This window comes from Aspergillus clavatus, genomic scaffold, assembly GCF_000002715.2.
Source record: "Aspergillus clavatus NRRL 1 1099423829798 genomic scaffold, whole genome shotgun sequence".
Lineage (NCBI taxonomy): Eukaryota > Fungi > Ascomycota > Eurotiomycetes > Eurotiales > Aspergillaceae > Aspergillus > Aspergillus clavatus.
In genome coordinates, this window is record NW_001517101.1 from 666954 (window position 1) to 687481 (window position 20528).

A 20528-nucleotide genomic window follows, 5' to 3' on the forward strand; every position below is an offset into this window, starting at 1 on the left:
AGTCAGTACTGTTAGGCACCGGCATAGAGTATCGACTATCGACACTGTGACTGAAGACTACAGCCAGTCAGGAACTTTTCCTGGTGTGGAATACCATCTACAAGACTACAACTACGCTGGTCAACCTCTTCTCCTTCCAAATCTCGGGTTGAGCGTGTGGTTGGGGATGAATGCCAAGCAGAAGTCGTTCTTTATCTGAGGCTTCATTAATGACCCCGTTCTTGGCTGTGGAGACTCGAAATCAACTATTGGGGTTAGTTGTGTATCATGTATGGTTGAGACTTGGGACGTTGGAGAGTTGGCGTTTTCCCCCTGATGTATAAAAGTCGGAAGAGTGAGCGCTGTGGAGGACAGTGTTCTGTGTAGTTTAGATGTAGAGGATCATAACCTCAACATCATTCATTCTCTGCAGTTGAAGGCTGAATGAATGAGTGTAACCACTTGAGTGTTTCAGCTTGAAAATCTAGTAGTACATCTAGCCTACTATAATTCTTCTAGTCTACTACGTAAATAGTGCTACTGCTATCGATCTATCTAGTCTACGGAGTAGTGATCTGGATTCTATTATGCCTAAAAAATAACCCTGGACTAACTATTAAATTAACGATCTCCTCCATGGTAGTAATAATAATCATAATCATAAGGTGGCCTTCAGCGATTCGACTCATTCATTCATTCTTCCTCAACTTCCACATTCCTTGACTGCTTCATCTTTGTCGTCTCTCCCTCTCTCTCTTTATTCCCTACGGATCTATCATTCATTATTACTTGATGATCTTCATCGCCTTCCATTCCTTCCAAGGTCCATCTTCCAACCCCACAGTCCTTGCTTTGCATCGTGACACGCGCCGTCCTCCATTCCAGTCCACTGCCCCCCTATCTTGGCACCACGATCCATCATAATCTCTCTCTCTCTCTCTCTCTATCTCGAAAATCTAAATCCGGTTGCTCTGACAGTACATATTGCGGTTTCATCTGCATCGTGCATCGTATTGCAAATCGATGGCCATTGTGCGATTCACTCTTTGCGCCTGCTGATCCCCACTACCCCCCCAGAGACTCCGAAACAGTCCTGTACAAACAACTATCTAAGCGCTTTGCGACAATGCGCTTGGGCTGCTCATAACCGCCGATCCAAATAAAAGCCTTCAAGCTTTGTCGCTCTTTATTTTTAGTCCTCGCCCAAAGCATTTCTTCAACTACCTCTCATAGCCAAATCTCTGGCCCCCCCCCCCCCCCGGGCAATTGCGACTGTGCTCGGCTGGTCCGCGCAAGTCTGAAGTACCTCACCAATCCGTTAAGGTGTACATTGTGAAGTCCCTTGTTTGGTTTGTGCCTGGCGGGACCAGGTAGAGTTGCGTGCGAAGATGCCTTGCTGTGGTGATCGTGAGAAGGGGCCTGTTTCGCGGGAGGAGAAATGGGACTCAGTGGTGAGTATCTATCCCTACAGTAACAGTACGAGGAGCTTCTGACCTCGTCGGGTGGCTGACGTGTTTCACTTATTGCAGAATCTGGACGACTTCAAGTCCGAATCTTGCCTGTCGCCCTTCTCCTACTTCTTGGTCTATGTGTTCCTTCTGATCTCGATCGCGGTGTATGCTGTCGACACTTTCACGGCTGTGAATCTGCTGGTCTTTTCCCGCTGGGCCGGATCGATCGAGCCGGCGATCCCATTCAAGGTGTCGCGATGGGTTTTTGCCGTGTGTATTATCATCTCCTTCGTTTTGTTGGTGTTTCGATGGCTGCATGCCATGCGTGCCATGCGCTCCGGGAGCATTGCGCAGAGCTTTTTGGATCCCCTGGCTGCGCGAATCCAGAGTATTCGCATGGGGAGCCGGGGCCGCGGTTGGAGGCGGTTTCTGGTCTTTGCAGAGCTCACCAAGAGTAAGAAAGGCGCAGAGTATGTGGCGCTGTTTGCGTACTTTGCGTTTGAGAGTAAGTGAAACCGGCCCTCCTTGTTGCATATGCTGTTCTCCCCGGGCTGACCGTTACTTGCTAGGCTGGATGAACACGATCTTTGCAGACGGACCGCGTCAAGTAGTGAATGCCATCACTTTGTACTCGGTCATGAGAATGGACCTTCTTCCCGGTGGGGAGCACTCGGTGTCAAACGATTCGCCGGGTATCGTGCAATTCTTCGAGAATGTCAAAATCCTGGCCGAGGACAACACTCGGCGAGCTGTCGTCCTATGTGGCATGCTGTTCACCCTGGTCATCTGGGTGCTTTCGATGTTGAAGCTGGCCCTGGCTGTGGTTCTCTACCTGATCTTCTTGTTCCACCATATCCCCGCCGAGGACGGCTCCCTGAGGGCGTATTGCCGCCGCAAGATCAACGCTCGACTCATGCGAATCGTCCGCGGGAAGGTTGACAAAGCACTGGCGAAGAGCACGGGCATGCCGAGCCGGACGCCAACGCAACCCAATCTCGGCTTGGATCGAAAACCGACCCTGCCTATGGTGGTGGATTTGAATTCGGAGATTAAGGCCCCGACGGTCACGACACTGTCGCGATCCACAACCCAGACTACGCTGCCGCCGTATCCTTCTCGCCCAGGGACGGTGGCACCTGAGCGCCAACCAACCCTGCCAGATATGTCATGGACCGAGAAGCCGCCTTTGAGCCGGACAGTCACTCAATCCTCAATGCATTCGGACACCACGGCATACTCTGGGTCGACAGCGGTCGCCGCCTACAGCCCTCTGGACCGTCAGACCACACCCGCGCCACCGGTCCCTCCTCTCCCGCATACCATGCCGATGGGAGGAGCCCGCTCCTACACGCCCATGGGCCGGCCTCCGACTACACGACCCACGCTTACTCCTGCGCCGCCATCGACGGTTCATGCACCCAACCATATGGCGCCGACAATGAACCAGGATGACTATGACGAAGTGCCCAGCCGCTATCCTGATCCCTACAGCACCGATACTTTGTCTCATAACAATCAGTACACAGCCCCATATCAGTCATATACTCCTGTACAGGATCCCTATTCCCGTACTTTGACGCCAGGAAATGCGATTTTCCCTGTCCAGGACTATCCCGCTCGGGCGTTCTCCCCTCAAAGCCACGGCGGAGCACCGCATCCACCTCCCGACTCACAGTCTGGCTATCCCTTGCGCTCGTTCACTCCCGCGAGTCAAGAACAGACTCGACCCCGGCTTGCTCTGAATACAACTGGGGATCACGTCGCGAGAGCTTTCTCGCCGGCGTCCCAGAGAGCACCATCCCGGCCCCAGCAGCAGAGCCCCCAGCAACACGGCTATGCTGCATATGAACCATCTTCCATAACCCCCAGCCCTTTGACGGCCGGCGTTCGTCCGTCAAACTCTCCCGTCTACCACACATATGGTGGACCTAGCAGTGCGACACCACCCAACGATCGGAGCAGCGCTGCACCTCCGGTGCGAGCATACCCTCCCCAAGGCTACGCTGGCCAAGCACAGCCGTACCGACCCTACTACCCCTGATTCGATGTCACCAGGACCTGTAAACAAAACAACATGACGTGAAGCAGCGGAAATTTTATGTTCTGTTACGACACCAGAAGAGCTGGTTATCTTCTGTGATTGATTGATGACTGGATCAGCGAGCTTCTTTCTACCAACTTGGATGCTTAAAATACCCCCTTTTTCTTCTACCATGATACCTTTCTCTGAGATGTACCATGAATTGATGCTGCTTTGCTTCCATCCTGGGTTGGGGTAGACATAACATACAGGACATAGATAGGTACGCATCTCCCATTGAGATAGTTCAGATCGAATATTACCACATTAATAGTTTCCCTAACAACACATCTGCTAGCGTAGCAATTATAATAATACATCTTCTCTATACCTAGTCCTCTGTAGGATATGTATGTAACACTGGCTGTTTTCATCCCCATCAAAGTGGAACCGCAACCCCGGACGGACCAGCGTTCGGTCCCCAACTGGACACCGCAACACTCTCCCAGCCTCACTTCTCAGTCCTCTCTGAGTTATCAAGACTCCAAGCTCGGTCTCAAGCACAACCACAACCACAACCAAAACATCAGAATGGGACCCCACTAAATTAGCAAATTGGCCTCAGCTCCTACTACTCTGCAAATGCACGTTGCCGTTGCCTGCAATGGCCCCCCATCGTCGCTCCATTCCCTCCGCACCGCCCAACAAGTCCACGCCGCCTTCTCCGATCCTGAGCCCCGCCCGTGCACGGAATCCGCAACGAGGCGATGAAGACGATATTACACGCGGGATGAACGGCGATTGCAAAGAGCTGGATGTAGACGGACTGGCTATATCCAACGGACAAGGCGAGGGAACGGGGAAGACACCGCGATCGGAGAGGTATTCCCACGCGACGGATAACGAAGTGCAGGACGAGGTGCTGGGGATACGACGGACGGAAATCACACTGATGGAAGACACCTACTCGAATGAGCCGGGCTCCGCGATGTCGGATGCTGCGAATGGGGCTGGTTGGAGGGAGTTGCGCCTACGCAGCACCGAGGCAGACGATTCTCGCCACGTCTCGCCGACGCAGACACAGCAGACGCTGGGGATGGTCTTCCACCACACTGAGAACGGGTCTGCTGGTTCGGATCCCGAGGGCAGCGGCCCCCGGACGTCGACGTCGCTGGTGGATGTTTTCGAGGGCCCGGAGGGCGTCGGCGCCGCGTTGAATGGATGGTCGGGGAACATGAACATGTCTCCTGGCAAAAGCCACGAGGTGCCGAAGCTGTCGCCGGCCAAGATGCACGAGCTCACGTCCTCGCCGCAGTCGATCCCGTACCGCGCTGCCGGGGAGAAGGAATCTGGCCGTCGAGTCGTGTCGGATCATACGCATACGCATACCAAGTCCGCTGGTTCAGTGGACGAGACGCGACTGCCGTCGGATACTGCTGCCAAAGCCCGGGGCAGAGAACCGGCCGTGGACGGCGGGTTCGAACTGGGGACTCCCGCCGCGAGACACTCCGTGGCGAACGGTCGGCCGCGACCACCCGCTCCGAGGACGGTGTCGACGCCGAGTACCTCGCGCCGGCAGACGCTGCCTGTGACCAGCGAGCGGCTGGCGCAGACGTGGGCGGCGCGGTCGAAGATCGACCCCCGTCCGGGGATTGGCCGTCTGGAGCAGGAATCCAAACAGCATCTCAGCCCGTCGCCGCATATCACAGAGCCTGCTCTGCCGTCGCCGATGCCGACGTCGATCCCGCTCCCTCCGCTGTCTGTTCCGACGTATTTGCAGCTGGAGCTGGCGTCGGGGCGACCATCGCCGTTGTACATCCACCGGTCCGCAACGAATGATTTCCCCTACGAATCATCGCGGGTCAAACTCGAGCGGCTGTCAAACTTTTTGATGCTCCCTCCGGCTTTGGAGCGGGTGCTGTGGTTCGGCATCCTGGCGTGTCTGGATGCGTGGCTCTACTCGTTCACCATCCTTCCTCTGCGGTTCTTCAAGGCCTTGTATATCCTGTTGGAATCTTGGATGGTCAACCTGGGGATGGAGCTGCGGTTCCTCGCGGACTTTGTCGTCAAGGGTGTCGGGCGGGTATGGCGTAGGCGGACGAAGTCGGCTCAGGCAAGCTCCGAGTCTGAGAGTCGGACCCAAGCTGGTGTTGTTTCCGACAAACAGGACCACCCCGTGGAGCGAGAGACTAGGTCCAAGGTTGTAGAAACGCGCAGACGCCATCGTGCCGATACGCACAAGCATCAGCACCGGCGGCAGAAATCCATCCCGTCGGCGCTGCTCCCCGACGACAAAGCCGATATCCTCAAGGGACTGCTCATGATTGCCACGTGCTGTGTCCTGATGTACTTTGATGCGAGCCGGATGTACCATTGGATCCGAGGCCAGGCGGCCATCAAGCTCTATGTGATCTACAACGTGCTGGAAGTAAGTGATCGGTTGTTTGCTGCTATCGGGCAAGATGTGCTCGAGTGCCTCTTCTCTCGCGAGGCTCTGGAACGTCGTCCGGACGGACGCAGCAAGGTGTTCCGCCCGTTTGGACTTTTCTTGCTGGCCCTGGCGTACACGGTGATTCATTCCACGGCGCTGTTCTACCAGGTCATGACGTTGAATGTGGCGGTCAATTCGTACTCGAACGCGTTGATTACCCTTCTTCTTTCGAATCAGTTTGTCGAGATCAAGTCAACCGTATTCAAGAAGTTCGAGAAGGACAATCTATTCCAGCTCACATGTGCCGACGTGGTCGAGCGGTTCCAGCTCTGGCTCATGCTCACCATCATCGCATCGCGCAACATCGTCGAGACGGGCGCGTTCAATTTCATCGGCACGCTGGGCTCCAGCCTGGGCAGTCTTGCGTCGTCGAGCACCAACAGCACGCCGCTTTCCACCCCTCCGCGATCGTCGGCCTCCATCCTCCCGCGATCGTTTACCTTTTTCCCGTCATCGCTCATCTCCTCGTTCAGTCAGGTCAACTCGTTCCTCCCGACTCTGGCGCAGGTGCTGGGTCCGTTCCTGGTGGTCCTGGGATCCGAGATGCTGGTCGACTGGCTCAAGCACGCATACATCGGCAAGTTCAACAACACGCGGCCGGCCATCTACGGCCGCTTCCTCGACGTCCTGGCCAAGGACTACTACACCAACGCATTCGGCGACCAGAACCTCACCCGCCGGCTCGGCCTCCCCGTGATCCCGCTGTCCTGCCTCTTCTTCCGCGTCTCCGTCCAGACGTACCAGATGTTCCTGGCCGCGCTGCTCCCACACCAGCCCTCGTCGACAGCCGTCCAGTCGACCTCCCTCGCCTCCATCCACAGCCACTACGTGCCGTCTCCGATCCCATCCGCAACCTCGCTCACCCTGCGCACCATCCTCCCCGTCTCCGCCGCGCACGCCAGCGCCATCTTCCGCCGCATCCTCGCCAACGCCATGCCCTCGCCCGCCCAATCCGTCTACATCTTCACCATCGTCCTCATCCTCACCGCGTTCATCCTCCTGCTCATCCTTAAGCTGCTCCTCGGCATGCTGCTGCTGGCGTACGCGCGCTCGCGCTACAAGGCCATGAAGGCGCGCGAGATGGGGCATTCTTTCGCCGCTCCCGCTGCTGCTGCCGAGACAAACGGCACCGTGAGCTCTGGCTCCCGTGGCCGCGGTTTCGTCGTCGAAGGGAGTCGGCGGGTAGGCGGGTGGGGCGTCGTCGAGGTCAACGACGACAAGCGCCGGTGGATCTACGCGGATGACCCGGAGGCGTTGCGGCGGCTGAAGGCGCGGGAGGAAAAAGGGAAGGAGAAGGAAGGCGAGCCGTCAATGGACCACGTGCAGCGGTATGAGATGGTCGCGAAGCGAATATGGTAAATGACACACCGTGTATCTAGCTATGTAGCTATCTATCTTATACAAGAAATTGGCACAGCTCATCAACTCCACCCCCCCACCTCAACACCAACATCAACACCAACATTAACATCAAGATCCACTTTTAAGTCACTACATGATTGCACACCCACACCCCCACGTCCACGCCCCCGGCTCTTCCTTCCCCCCCGGCTTCCTCGCCACAACAGCATACAAATTCACCAACGGCACCGACCCCGCACACTGCTCCCCAAACTCCGCAACCAGGCGCTCCGCGCGCGCAACCGCCCACTTCTCATCCCCCGCCTCCCCGGACTTGACCATCGCATGCGGCATGAGCGCGCGACACGCCTGCATCAGCCACGCGCGCGCCGGCGCATGCAGCCGCGGCCGGTTCGCGGTGCTGTGCGGGTAGAGGCGTGTGTCGACGAAGCCGGTCTGCTGCGCGAGGGCGTGGACGAGCTGGGGCGCGGAGGCGCAGAGGCCGAGCTTGTGGACGGCGTCGACGACAACGCGGGCCATTTCGAGGGCGGTCGGGGTCGGGTTTGTGGTGGTGAAGGCGGTGGTGTCGCAGTCGTCCCATTGCAGGTGGCCGCCGGGTTCTGTGGATGGGGGGTGTGGGTGTTAGCTGGCGGGGCGGGGCGGGGCGGAGCGGGCTGGAGGGGAGTGGGGAACGCACTGAGGATATTGTAGAGGTTTCGCACCGTTGCGGGGTAGTCTGCCTCTTTCATTGCGCCGGCGAGTAGCCGGACGTGCACGAGATCGAAGCGGTTGTGGTACTCCTTTGGAAACGGGCATGTGATATCTTGGACTGAGAGACGGATTTCATGGCGCGGTTCGCGCAGTTTGGTGAACGGGAACTGGGCGGGCGAGATATCGAAGCCGTGGAGGTCGAGTTTGGTTTCGCGCTGTGGGTGGAGCTTGTTGAGTGTGGTTGCGACGTCGACGAGCCAGATACTGCGGTCAGAATTAGAAAACGACGCGAAGAGGAAGAGGGGCGTGGGGGCGAGGCGCACCCGGTGCCTGTGCCTGCATCTGCAATGGTCTGAATGTTCTCTGTCGGAATGGATGGGTGGATTGGTGTGCCTCCGATGACATCTACTAGGAAGACATGCTGGGCGTTGAGTCTGCAGAGCACTCAGTCGATGTTTGTCCGGAGGAGAACCAGAATGGCATACCGTTTTGACTCTTCCGCATCACGGCTGAGGAGATATGCTTCGTCGGGGGAGCCCATGGTGCATGTATATGGAGTCAATGGTTGATACTGCCAGGCGACTGACAAAAGCGAGAACGACAGGTATCAATATTATGAAGCTGTCAAAGGTGGATGGTGAGGGCAAAGAGTAGCAGCAGCCATGCCATTCAGTGTCAGTACTACTGCCATCATGACATTACAACTGCCAATCATTAACGGAAGGAGAAGTTCCGCGTAGGCATTCACAGGCATAAGTAGTCTGGCTGTGCTCCCTCTAAAGCTTGAGCCACACAGTAACCAGAGTCGTCTCCGGGATCAGACTACCCTATCTATCATGGCAGGATCCACATCATGGCATCCTGGGCACTGGGCACTGGGCACTGGGCACCTGGACCCAGCCAACTATGGGCATACATCCCTAATCCACCCTAAAACAGACTCTGGCCGGCCTCACTAGCCTCGGGGAGTGGATGCAGTGCGCTCAGGAGGGAAGTTAGCACGGCCCACGAGCCTGGGCATTGGGGCGGGATCAGATCTTCTTGCAGTTGCAAGACTCACTTCACTTCTGCAGACTTTTGGCTTTGAACAATGGGGAGTAGTCTGTGTAGCGTGGGCTCCATTCTCGGATACTTTCTGGTCTGCTTGGACGTCACTGTCGGAAGTAAATAGATACCCCCTGTTAGTGCAGTCGTTTGGCAGTTGATTGTTCCAATCCACCGGGTTGGATCGACATATGTCCTGCAGGAATCCAGTTCAGGTAGGGATCCTGACTTGGGATACAGCGAGAGGTGGAGATGCTCCTGATGCCATCATGATTGATGGACATGATGAAATGAGAAATGAGGACAGAACAAGGACGATTGTGATTGTCAGTAACACGTGATGGCCATGGACAAAGTCCCGACAACAACCTCAATCTTCTTCTCCTTAACAATGCCCCCAATTCCTCCTCCCATATCATCAAAACTCTCCTCAAACCCAGTATACATACTCTTCTAGGCCTAGTCTCTACAGAATTCATCCACGCGGACAGTTTCCATTGGCTAAACCCAGTTTATCACGGGTAAGCCGGCTGTTGCACTCCGTCTGCAGAAGAAAGAGTCGTCTAGTCTGTCGACTTGAGGACGAGAATCCTCATTCCTTCCGCACCGACCAGTGGAGCTCGAGGCTACGCCATCTCGGACTATGATTCGTCTTTGGACTCTTCAGTGTTGTTGCCGGGTGCCGTGCCGTGCATATGCAAGTTCCCAAGTACATCAGTGGGCTGATGGTTGAGTATGTGCCGAAGTACGAAGTTGTCTGATGATTATGTGATGATCGTGAGGGGGTGGAGACGAGAGCTAGACTGAGCGGTGTGTACTATGGATTATAGTATTGAAACGATGCAGACAACAAAGGTATATGTTTGTCAAGCTAAAACTAGGAAGAACGCCCCTTCTCTGGCAACCGCGAAAATACATACTGGAAGATCTCTCGGCTCTTGTACAGATTCTCTACCCGCAATCGCTCATTGTACAGATGCGCGTTGTCACTGGCCTGTCCGCAGGGGAGATTGGCTGCCGGGGCTGAGAATTCCTTCTCAAGGAAGCGGATTGTAGGGATGGATCCGCCCTCGCGGATGAAGATGGGCTGTACTGTCGAGCGAGCAGTGGGCGGAGCATCACCGGTAGCCGTGGCCGTGGCTGGAATGGCCGACCTCGCATCGGATGAGGCGTCGTCGGTCGCACCTGGGGAGACGATCGTGCTGGACTTGTTTGTCAACGTTGAGGAGGTGGGAACGGTCTTGCTGAGCACGGAGCGTTGACGCGCCTTGTCCTTGCCGGCGGAAGAGGTCGTGGTCGACATGATGATGCGGTCGATATGTGAGGCCAGGCTGTCCGAAGAGTCGTTGCGAGCAAGCCCCGACGTGTCCCGCCGGCGAGAGCTGTTGCGCTCCTGCACAGTGCGTTGGATGGGCGGGTACTGGTGTTTCTGGAACTGATGGTCCGGGCTCCAGGCCACGGTGATCGCTTCGGAGAGCGTCTCAAAGATCTCGTTGTCCGGATCGCCCAACCAGGGATCCGACTTGCCAGTGATTTCCACCGTCAGGTCATTCTGCGACTCCAGCTTATCAAACTGCTCCTGCGCGTACATGGTCAGGTTCGCAGCCACCTCGTCGGCTTCTTGATTCGGGACGACTCGAATGGACAGGCTTGCTTTGGCTTTGCGCGAGATGGTGGTCGTCGAGCTCTTGCTGCTTCCGGGGACTTCGACCGAGTGGATTGTGAGCGATGGTTCCCGCCAACGATGCATCAGGGAGTTGATCAGTGCTTCGCTATCGGTGATTTCCGGGTGCCGCGGCAACAGGACCTTCGCTACGTCGGCAAATCGCTGCTGTTCGGCCTCCGTCAGGGGCAGGACAAGGTCATGGAAGCCTGGGATGTTGATTCGGCCTTTGCGGCCCACGAGGGTAGCCAAGAGCATCGACAGATCTTTCAAGGGTTCATCGAGCAGTGCACTTCCGTCGATACCGCTGTGCAGATCCGGATGATCACTCGTGACGATCAGATTCGCATGCACGACACCCCGCAGGCCGTACGTCAGACAGGGATTATAGTCGTCCAGCCAGTAACTGTTGGCCAACAGGATCCAGTCGACGGGTCCGATTTCCGGTTTGTGTTGTCGGACTGTTTCATGGAAGCCCTGGGAACCGGACTCCTCCTCGCCCTCGATCAGGAACACAACATCGCACGGCAGCGCCTTCTGTCGCGCAAGGTCCGCGGCTGCATACAATGCCGCCAGAATGGGGCCTTTGTTATCTGATACTCCACGGCCATACAGGAATCCATCGATGGATGAAAGTTGATAAGGGTCGGTAGTCCACTTGGTTCGATTAGCATCGGCACCCACAACGTCGTAGTGCCCATAAAACAGAATGGTCTTGTCAACCTTATTCGGAGAATTGGCACTGAATCGCGCGTAGACAATGGGGTTTGTCTCTTGTCCCGTGGGCAACAGCTTGGTTCTGGCTCCGAGATAGATGCAATGTCGCCGTAGAAATGCTGCTCCTTGATTGCACTCCCCAGAAAACTTCGGACTGGCAGAAACAGTCTTGAAGGCAACGAATCGGGCAAGGCAATTCACCATTTCATCTGGACGCATTGTTAGCAACCAAAACCCTCAATTTACAGAAAATATCCAACTGACCGTTGTCAATCAGTGCGAGCTCCTTCTGCGTGCTTGACGCCTCAGTCAAATCCCAGATGCCAACGGTGTTGTCATTGCCTCCACTGGCATAGATGAGACGACCCTTGAACCGACCAGCTGCGGATGCTAACATGGTTCCTTCGTGGGCAACCCAGCTGCCCACTTCTTCAAACCGCGAGTTGAATTTCTACCGATCCAGCACACATTAGACACGACCGCAAGCATCGAAAACGAAAGCACATACCCTGACGACTCCATTCGAGTCACCACAGACCACCATGCCCTGGACAATGTCGACAGCCCACAGATCACCGGTATGGGTTTTGATGCGCTTGACCAACTGGTAGGAATCCAAGTTCCAGATGTTCAGCGCGCCCCCAGCCAGACCGCAGTAGAGGAATGATCCGTCTACGGCAAGCTTGAGAACTGGGTCGCCATTCTCGAGGGCAGCCATTTCCGTAGGTGCTTTAGACTGATCCAAACGCCACAACTTGACGACTCCGTCACCGGCACCCGTCACCAGCACCTCTTCTGTGGGCGATGACTCCAGCAACCCCCGGACCAGGAGCATCGTGTAGATGTAGCCATGGTGGGAAAAGAGTTTGTGCTGGTCGCGCTTAAAGGTCAGGACCTGACCTCCCTCAATGACTGTGCGGACACCGTCAGCGCCCGCGTCGGGCCGCGGCGCGCGTGTCCCGTCGGGTCCGCGTGAATCGAAAAACCGATGGGTTCGTTTCGATAGATGCGCGGCCGACTGATGGTTTGATACTGCATCTTTCTCGGAGATGTCGCACCACTGTTATTGGTGTAAGATGGCAGCTTCAAAGTCATGATTGGTGGAAAGGAAGGCATACCTGGATACTGGTATTCTGACCTCCGCAGTAGATGGTCTTCAAACTAGGCGAGTATGCCACGGAGAAGATATCCCCCACATCATGATGGGAGTGAATCGAGTAAAGTCGATCAAACGTCCTTGTAGACCAGATCTGAGAAGAATCACATCAGCTAAATTTTGAACAGAGAGGTTCGGGAATAGGTTACGTTGATGACGGAATCTCCGCCGCTGGAGAAGAGCAGGTCACCATCCTCGGACAGATAGAGGCCCAGTACGCTCTCCTGGTGGGCGTGCACAGAGAGCACGAGATCGTACGTTTCAAGTGACCATGCCTAAGTAGTTTTCAGCATCTGCTTGCCAATATTTCTTTTTTTTTTTTTTGGAAGGGCAAAGTAGCGTACCACAATGTCTCCTCCTTGCAAACCGGCAAAGACACACTCGTCATCCAGAACCAAGGCCAAGACCGACCGACTGGCTTGCATTCGATGTCCAATGCCGCATTCCAGCTGCGGATGGAGATGTGTCAAGTCATTATCGGAGGACTCATGAGTCACGGGACGGGACTCCGACTCGAGGATCTTCTGCTCATCGATTCCCGTTGAACCGAGGGGTCTGCCTTGTGCTGTGCTGTCCATCGCTGGCGCACAATTAACCAATAAAGTCTCAGCCAATCGTTCCTGTTTGGAAATTCAAGCGTTCTGTGGTCCTTGGATAGGTAGGAAGAAGGAGAAACCGATGGTTCTGTCTTGTCCACGTGATGCTCTCTCTCTTTCTTTTTTGCCGACAAACTTGGAATCTTTCAAAGGCAAGTCACTTCAGCAATCACGCTGTAAATACATACAAAGACGATGATTCGGACAGCAAATAGTACAGTTAAGCAAGGACAAAAACAAAATCGAGGTATTGGTTCTTGGACAAGAGAGCTGAGCGATCAGATCTCTCCTTGTTGCTTCTTTTTCGGTGGTGATGTCGTGATTGAAGGTGTGGCGGTGCAGGGAAAGCATCAAAACGCATCAAAAACAGACCATCCAAGTAAAACTGCTCCAAGTTCCTCTCACATACCTCGAAGGCGCTCTCGGTTCTCCCGACAGCATGACCGTCTGCATATAGAGATCGAATCAGTGATTGAACTGGTAAATAATCGATTCATGATACATTTTGTCCGAGATTTTATCGTTCCCGGTGTGAGTATTGCAGTACAGTTCCGATATCATGCGAAGTAAAACTGACCTGGGTTCCCATAAGAGACGTGTGAGCAGAACATTCGTCTTGCATTGCGACATAATTTATCAATTCAGAGGGCTCTCGTTCAGTACTCTTGTTTATTGACAACAACATTGAAATTCGAAGGAAATCCAACCACTAGCAGCGTGGTCAAAGTAGAACTCGTCTGGTATATATATACACGAAACCCCAAGAGATTCAAGGGAACACAGAACATATTATGGCGAAGTGGAAGTTGCAGATGACGAGATAAAAAGAAGATCCTTCGACTTATCTATGCTACCCCTAGCTGAGATATGGACAAGGAATGGAACGCTCTGTCTCTCCGCGTGAGTTACGGTGTAGGTTGGGATGATTCCATTTGTTCCAGACTGGTTGCATGTGGTCAGGTGCTGGACTGCTGGGGTAGTACTTTGTCCTTTAGTCGACTGTCTGAACCACAGGAACTGAAACAATGTCCGAAGGGAAGATCCCGGATGTTGATCAATCAACAGGAACACCAATGCCTGATCATGATAGTTATCTAGAGGCAGTGGGCACATGGGAGTTGAGTTTGACAGACGACAGGGGACGACAGGGAGATACCTCTGGGAAACTTACGCGTATTGTCAGATGAATACAGAACAGGCTGGACAATCGTGGCAGTACACCAGCCACAGTGGCGGTGGCACCCTCCGCCAATCAGCGTCTACGGCATCACCGCTCTTCTCTTCCTGGAGATGGATGTCCTTCAATCCTCTCCTGTCTATTATTATTCTTATTATTTTTCATCGTCATCGGAATGAAGCTGCTCGTGATTCATCGCTGCATATTCCCCCATGAAGTCAGGAGATACAGAAATGGTATTCTCCCAAGTATGACTGACGAAACGAACAACCTGTCGGTCTCGTCCTAAACCATCTAACCATATGTTCTGATACCCAACCAGCTCGACTTGTCTCTGGTAGCGCAACCAACCCTGAACAATGATGCAGTCGTGCAGTTGGATCGCGGCGTGCCAGCAAATCGGCGTCTCCACGGATCTTCTAGAGGACTGGAATAATCTTATTTGATACTGCCCTTATTGCAACCCAAACTGGAGACCAGAAAGCAGCACTAGATAGACTCCAGTCTACGCCTGAGATCTAAGCTCTTCTTCTGCCTTGTCCCGCCAGCTTCATCGACACCCAACCACGGCGAAAATCCTCACGGAATCTCATCCTGTTCGCTGCTTTGCTCTTTTTTTAGGCGCCTAATTCTCCCATTTATCAAGACGTTGACATCTGTTGGCTCGTCCCAGCCCCCTCATTTTTTTCTTTTTTGTCCTCCCACCGTATTGCCTCTTCAAGTCTTGAGTTGTTCATGGCCTTGGCTCACTTTGCTTGCGAAGAGTCATCGTATTTGCTGCACAGGCGGGGCTAATTATTCTCATTTATTGTCCTTGTTCTTACTTTTCTGGGGGCTTCCTCCTGCATTCAACATTTCAATCTCAGCTGGGGATATCTAGATATCCTTCCTCCGAAACAGGCACCACTTTTCTATTTCGCCTCCCACAATATTCGCCTGTGTACCCTCTCAGTTATAAGTCTGGGGATAGCTTCCAAGGCCTGGGTCTGGGAGATCTAGAACAAGGATCAGGGAAACGCCTTTTAGTCTCCACCCGCGCCATCATCTATATTCACGCCTATTGAAGCTGTGCTACACCGCTTCATCCTGGAGTCCCTGCTGATTTCCGACCGTCTATATATCGTCCTTTGTTCAGATCGATGGTTCCCGGCAGCTGACGGTCGTGTCGGCAATATCGAACGAAAATAAGAGGTGATCTCAATCATTGAAAGAGTGTCATTCTCAACACGCTGGATCCATCATCATGTCTCCTTTTGGCGAGACAATTGCTGTGATCGACAAATCCGGCAAGGTAGTAAGCACGGTATGTCCCCATCGTTCTCAATGGGGTGAAGCCCAAATTGATTGGTCGTCATGACAGAGTAAACATCTATTTGGTGTCTTCAGTCACGCCAAAAATGCCTATCGCGAACGCAAAGCGCAGGTTCAATCTGAACGCAATGCCAAGATCGCGGAACGAGAAGCTCTGAGGGCATTGCAGAACTATCATATCGACGATGCACCATCGGTCGCCCCCTCTCGCCGAAGTAGAAGCACCCACTCGCGACACCACTCGGGCCGGAGTCAACATCATCGGCATCATCGACCACCCTCGCAGTATGGATCGCAGTATGAACCACAGGACGAACCGCAGTATGAGCAACACTACGAACAGGATCGGCAGTCGGTAGCCTCGCGCCCAGATTCGTTCTATGCCCCACCCTCGGATATGGTGCGGCGTCACACCCATCATGATCTGACCGTAAGGGAACCCGAGCCACGACCGCCGGCGAATCGCTCCAAGTCAGAGGCCCATATCGATCTAGACCTGGCATATGGCGAGTTTCATCCTTCAGCCATGACCAAGGGTCCATCCCCTCAGCAGCAGCAGCTCCAGCGAATCGAGGATCCCGAACTCAATGGCCTGGTGGGCCGCGCCCAATGGCTTCTGGAGGAAGCCAACTGCGTGCATCACACCGCCACTGCCACCATTGCCCACCTCCAGAAGAATCCGGACGCTATGGCTGCTGTCGCGCTGACCTTGGCCGAAATCAGCAACCTGGCCACGAAGATGGCGCCCGCCGCATTGTCGGTTCTTAAATCAGCCGCTCCCACGATTTTTGCCCTGCTGGCGAGCCCGCAGTTCTTGATTGCCGCTGGCGTTGGTCTCGGGGTCACGATTGTCATGTTCGGTGGTTACAAGATTATCAAACAGATCTCGTCCGCCACTGGCATCGGGGGCAACGAAGTGAGCCGCGGCCCAGAAGAAGACGAGCAAACCGTTGTCATGGAGGAGATGATCGAGTTCGATACAGATTGCCTCAGCGGAGTGGAAATGTGGCGGCGTGGGGTCGCTGACGCCGAAGCAGGCAGCCTGGGCACTTCTGTTGATGGTGAATTCATCACCCCGACGGCCGCCGCCATGTCCGGGATTGATATCACGACGGCGCGCATGATGCGCGATCCCCGGTTCAAATTCAACGAGGAGGAGTCCGTCGCATCGTCCCGTCGGTCCCGTCGGTCCCGGGCTCCAAGAAGTAGCTCTCGTCAGCACCACTATGATGTTGACGCGCGAACCGAGTCGTATGCAGGCTCCAAGGCACCGTCAGTGGCCCCTTCGCGAGCGCCGTCCAACGCCTTCTCCAAGGCCCCCTCGAAAGCACCGTCGAGAGCCCCATCCAAGGCGGAATCGCGCCATTCAGACCGAGACAAAAAACCCAAGGAGAAGAAAAAGCGGTCCAGTCGATTGCGCTTGATGTTCACTGCTTGAGTTTCTCCTCCATTCTTCTCCCTACGGCACTTGCCATTGTATGTTATTGTACATTCATGATCTCGAAGACCTGCGTCCAGAATGTCTATAGGGGAGGTTTGTCGCTGTTCCCCCCCCCCCCCCCTATTTTCTTCCTTTTTCTTCTTTTCTTCTCCCATTCCTATCTTGAGTATTCTGAACCCTTTCTCTTTCCTTCCCTCATGGCGGTTTTATTATTTTTTTGCGCTCTCTCCAATAATGAATCTTGGTCATTGCATAGTTCAGGCGTTTGAACGGGTACTACAATTTTTTTTTCCGACTGTTATTGATGAGCATGTGTCCTGCGTTTTGCACTCGAGAGATCCGTCCCATCCATATTCCCTTCCTTTCAATGCATTAGGAGGTAGCCACCGAGTTAGACTAGATCTTTACTTTGCATCAGACTGTGTGTCCAGCAGAGCATCAACATATACTTGCCTATGTTATCCACATCTTCGCAAGCACGACGGCACGATCTGATAGATACTGATTATTAAATGACAAAAGAACATCCACATCCACATCCACATCCACATTCCAAAGACCCAGAAAAGGGAAAAGAAACCCTCATCAGACCATCCCACCTCACGGCCAGAAAGCAGAAACTCCACTCGCACCATGCCTTCCCATGAGATCTCATCTCTTCGGGCCTCCAGCAACCCATCAAGTGCCGACGGGGCTGAAAAAGGCCGAGTCTAACACCGATCGTCAGCAGGCCCTTAACCTTATCGATATTATCTCTAATATCTATTGTGTCTGCATCGTGTCCCACAACCCACTGCATGCCGCATGCGCAACGCCGCAAAGTGCCCCGAATAGACCACCTGCGGGGGGAGGAAGGTGGGAAATCCTGGAGCATATCGTGCGTTGCGTGCTTCAACATCGATATCCATGTCGAGATGGTGAGATAAGAGTTGGTGAGACATTTTGATCCATTGTTTTTCAACTTGATACAATAGTTACGATCGCTGGCTTAGTTAGTGTAGGTAGGGTATCTGGAGAGAATGAACATCTTTTCGGCAGGGGGAAAAGAAGCCACCATTGGTGATACGGAGTACTCCGTAGATAGACAGCAATGCAATCAGGACAATTTCAAAATAATAGCTAGTTAACTAACTGGATGACTATGATTAGCCCAGTTTCACGTTAGACACTGAGGGGGCAAAAAAAAAAAAAAAAAAAAAAAAAAAAAGAGTCATCCCACATCTGTCTACCTACGAAGTCGTCTGTCGTCTGGCCAGCAACCTTGTCAACTATCTACGGAGTAGTCTATCTAACTAATGAATAATTACCTTGTAGCTTAAGACAACGAGTGTGGTCCATCTGCAGAGGAACACTCCTATCGACAATGCGCCAGCAAACCGTTTGCCGTGGGGGTGTGCAGTGCAGGTTAGCCTAACGCTCCATTCTCCAAGGAAGCCGAGTTTGCGTGCTGTGGCCATGTGGGCCACTGGGCCTCAGGGGAAGGGAGACAGGGAGTACGGAGTACATCGACATTATTATTGTTGGACTATCTATGCAGTATGAATGGCCCTCTCTCCATACGGGGTCTGGGGAGATTTCAGTTCTTCTCTCTCTCCCCTGCCCTATGAGACAACCTGAGGACCGCGTTTCGGCAAATGTGGCCGTTGCGCAAAGCCGGGGAGGGCTTGACCCGCGCAACGGCGACGACTGGAAGCGGGAATGCGCTCACTAAATAGATAGATTGCTAGATGTGACTAGGGAGCCAATATTCAATATTCACGTCGGGATGCCTAATGGAGGGAAGGAGTTTGCTATTATTACTTTTTTTTTTTTTTTTTTAACTCTCTGTCGAGATCGCGCTTTTCCTTGAATCCTTAATCCTACTAAAGGATCCGCCGAGCCCCGCATAAGTCAACAGGGGGATATTTCAGACGATTAAGCCGGCCGCGAGGGAAGAATGAGTGAGTGATGACTGATTAGAGAGTAATGATAGTCCCTTCCTGTGGTCATCGTGCTGTGGGGAACCTCGTTTGCATCGAGATTGGCCACGATGGTTACATAGCCGGTTCTCCCATCAAAAGAATAGATATAATCCTTCGTCCGCCGTTGTTTCCAAGCTGCGCTTGTGTTCTTGATAATTCGGGGCCAGAGTGACAAGGTTATCTTTGTCTGGCAGCGGTCTTTTTCTTTTAGCCTGATATCACGTTGATCCGTTCCGTGCATCTCATTGTTGGTTGAACCTTCGTATCAAGACGGCTGCAGATCTATATCGTTCATCGCCATGATTGCGTCGCGGGCGAAGACACCTCTCAAGGTGGTCATTGTTGGGTAGGTGCTGGGATCCAATTTGGCGCATGATGTCAAGGGAACTTGAACGCTGATTCTTGAATAGTGCCGGTATGCTTGGACTCCTCCAAATAGGCGTGCTGCCAGCTGACAGCTGACGGTGTAGGTCTCGGTGGTATGGCCGCAGCATTGACGCTAGGTCAACGAGGACATCATGTTGTGATTCTCGAAGCAGCGCCGAAGGTATGTCGTCGTCACTCGCTGCGGGAGCAACGACCTCAGCTAACCTGTATATATAGCTCATGGAAGTTGGAGCTGGTATCCAGGGCTCTCCCAACATGCTGACACTATTCGATAGTGAGGGAATCCTGGCCTCCTTTCTGAGCAAAAAAAAAAAAAAAAAACATCCGCTGACCGACTCACCACAGGATGGGGCGTATCCCCGCTGGTACACGCCAAGGACATTGCCTTGGAACAGATCCATATCCGCCGGTGGCAGGACGGGAGTCTTCTCGGCACGATGCCCGTGAACAAGACCTACGGCCAGCAAGTCGTCGTCCACCGTGCTGACCTCCACGATGCCCTCATCGAGAAGGCCCTGGCGCTGGCGAACGTCGACCTGCGTGTCAACTCCACCGTCACCAACGTGTCCTTCAGCCCTCCCTCCGTCACCTTGGCCGACGGCACCGTCGTACACGGCGACGTCGTCATCGCTGCCGACGGAATCAAGTCCGTCATCCGGGACCAGCTCCTCGGCGACGCCGCCACCAAGGCCGTCCCCACCGGCGACGCCGCGTACCGCATCATGCTCCCGCGCGGCGCGATGGAGAGCGACCCGGAGCTGCGCGACCTCATCGACGAGCCCCAGGCCACCCGCTGGATCGGACCCCACCGCCACATCATCGCCTACCCGGTCCGCAACCACGAGCTGTACAACATCGTCCTCCTGCACCCGGACCAGCACGACGTCGAGGAGTCGTGGACAACCAAGGGCTCGAAGCAGAGCATGATCGACCACTACCGCGGCTGGGACCGCCGCGTCACCAAACTCATCGACATGGTCCAGGACGACGAGGTGCTCGAATGGAAGCTGTGTCTGCACCCGCCGCTCAAGACCTGGATCAAGGGCTCCGTAGCCTTGATCGGCGACGCCTGCCATCCAATG

The 20528-nt window shown here is 54.2% G+C and overlaps 6 protein-coding genes across 6 annotated transcripts in view, besides 7 other annotated features; 4 read left to right on the forward strand and 2 right to left on the reverse strand.

Annotated features, from left to right (window-relative positions):
* The first annotated feature begins 903 nt into the window (after positions 1–903).
* Positions 904–929: a microsatellite.
* Positions 930–1367: 438 nt separating this feature from the next.
* Positions 1368–3471, forward strand: ACLA_090160 (uncharacterized protein; the record flags this gene model as incomplete). The annotated part of the gene is made up of 3 exons (XM_001272748.1): positions 1368–1430; positions 1509–1935; positions 2000–3471. The coding sequence occupies 3 exons, from the start codon at positions 1368–1370 to the stop codon at positions 3469–3471; spliced, it is 1962 nt and encodes a 653-aa protein (XP_001272749.1).
* A 643-nt stretch (positions 3472–4114) lies between these two features.
* ACLA_090170 (putative cytomegalovirus gH-receptor family protein) lies at positions 4115–7300 on the forward strand (the record flags this gene model as incomplete). The annotated part of the gene is made up of 1 exon (XM_001272749.1): positions 4115–7300. The coding sequence occupies one exon, from the start codon at positions 4115–4117 to the stop codon at positions 7298–7300; it is 3186 nt and encodes a 1061-aa protein (XP_001272750.1).
* Positions 7301–7381: 81 nt separating this feature from the next.
* Positions 7382–7410: a microsatellite.
* A 22-nt stretch (positions 7411–7432) lies between these two features.
* On the reverse strand, positions 7433–8534 carry ACLA_090180 (putative LaeA-like methyltransferase; the record flags this gene model as incomplete). Its single annotated transcript, XM_001272750.1, has 4 exons — positions 7433–7902; positions 7980–8257; positions 8317–8427; positions 8479–8534. 4 exons carry the CDS (start codon positions 8532–8534, stop codon positions 7433–7435), a joined length of 915 nt encoding a protein of 304 aa, XP_001272751.1.
* Positions 7931–7956: a microsatellite.
* A 320-nt stretch (positions 8535–8854) lies between the features above and the next one.
* Positions 8855–8882: a microsatellite.
* A 1032-nt stretch (positions 8883–9914) lies between these two features.
* ACLA_090190 (glutamine amidotransferase subunit DUG2) lies at positions 9915–13151 on the reverse strand (the record flags this gene model as incomplete). Its single annotated transcript, XM_001272751.1, has 6 exons — positions 9915–11626; positions 11682–11868; positions 11926–12477; positions 12536–12667; positions 12723–12848; positions 12918–13151. The coding sequence occupies 6 exons, from the start codon at positions 13149–13151 to the stop codon at positions 9915–9917; spliced, it is 2943 nt and encodes a 980-aa protein (XP_001272752.1).
* A 2438-nt stretch (positions 13152–15589) lies between these two features.
* On the forward strand, positions 15590–17095 carry ACLA_090200 (uncharacterized protein; the record flags this gene model as incomplete). Its single annotated transcript, XM_001272752.1, has 2 exons — positions 15590–15649; positions 15707–17095. The coding sequence occupies 2 exons, from the start codon at positions 15590–15592 to the stop codon at positions 17093–17095; spliced, it is 1449 nt and encodes a 482-aa protein (XP_001272753.1).
* Positions 17096–17621: 526 nt separating this feature from the next.
* Positions 17622–17648: a microsatellite.
* Positions 17649–18276: 628 nt separating this feature from the next.
* Positions 18277–18304: a microsatellite.
* Positions 18277–18305: a microsatellite.
* A 1053-nt stretch (positions 18306–19358) lies between these two features.
* ACLA_090210 (putative salicylate hydroxylase) overlaps positions 19359–20528 on the forward strand; it is a gene marked incomplete at both ends in the record, with an annotated part of 1801 nt that continues 631 nt past the window's right edge. The window contains 5 exons of the mRNA XM_001272753.1: positions 19359–19405; positions 19470–19474; positions 19530–19606; positions 19663–19720; positions 19792–20455. Of these exons, the coding sequence (XP_001272754.1) occupies positions 19359–19405; positions 19470–19474; positions 19530–19606; positions 19663–19720; positions 19792–20455 (851 nt within the window). The remainder of the gene's footprint in view (positions 19406–19469; positions 19475–19529; positions 19607–19662; positions 19721–19791; positions 20456–20528) is intronic.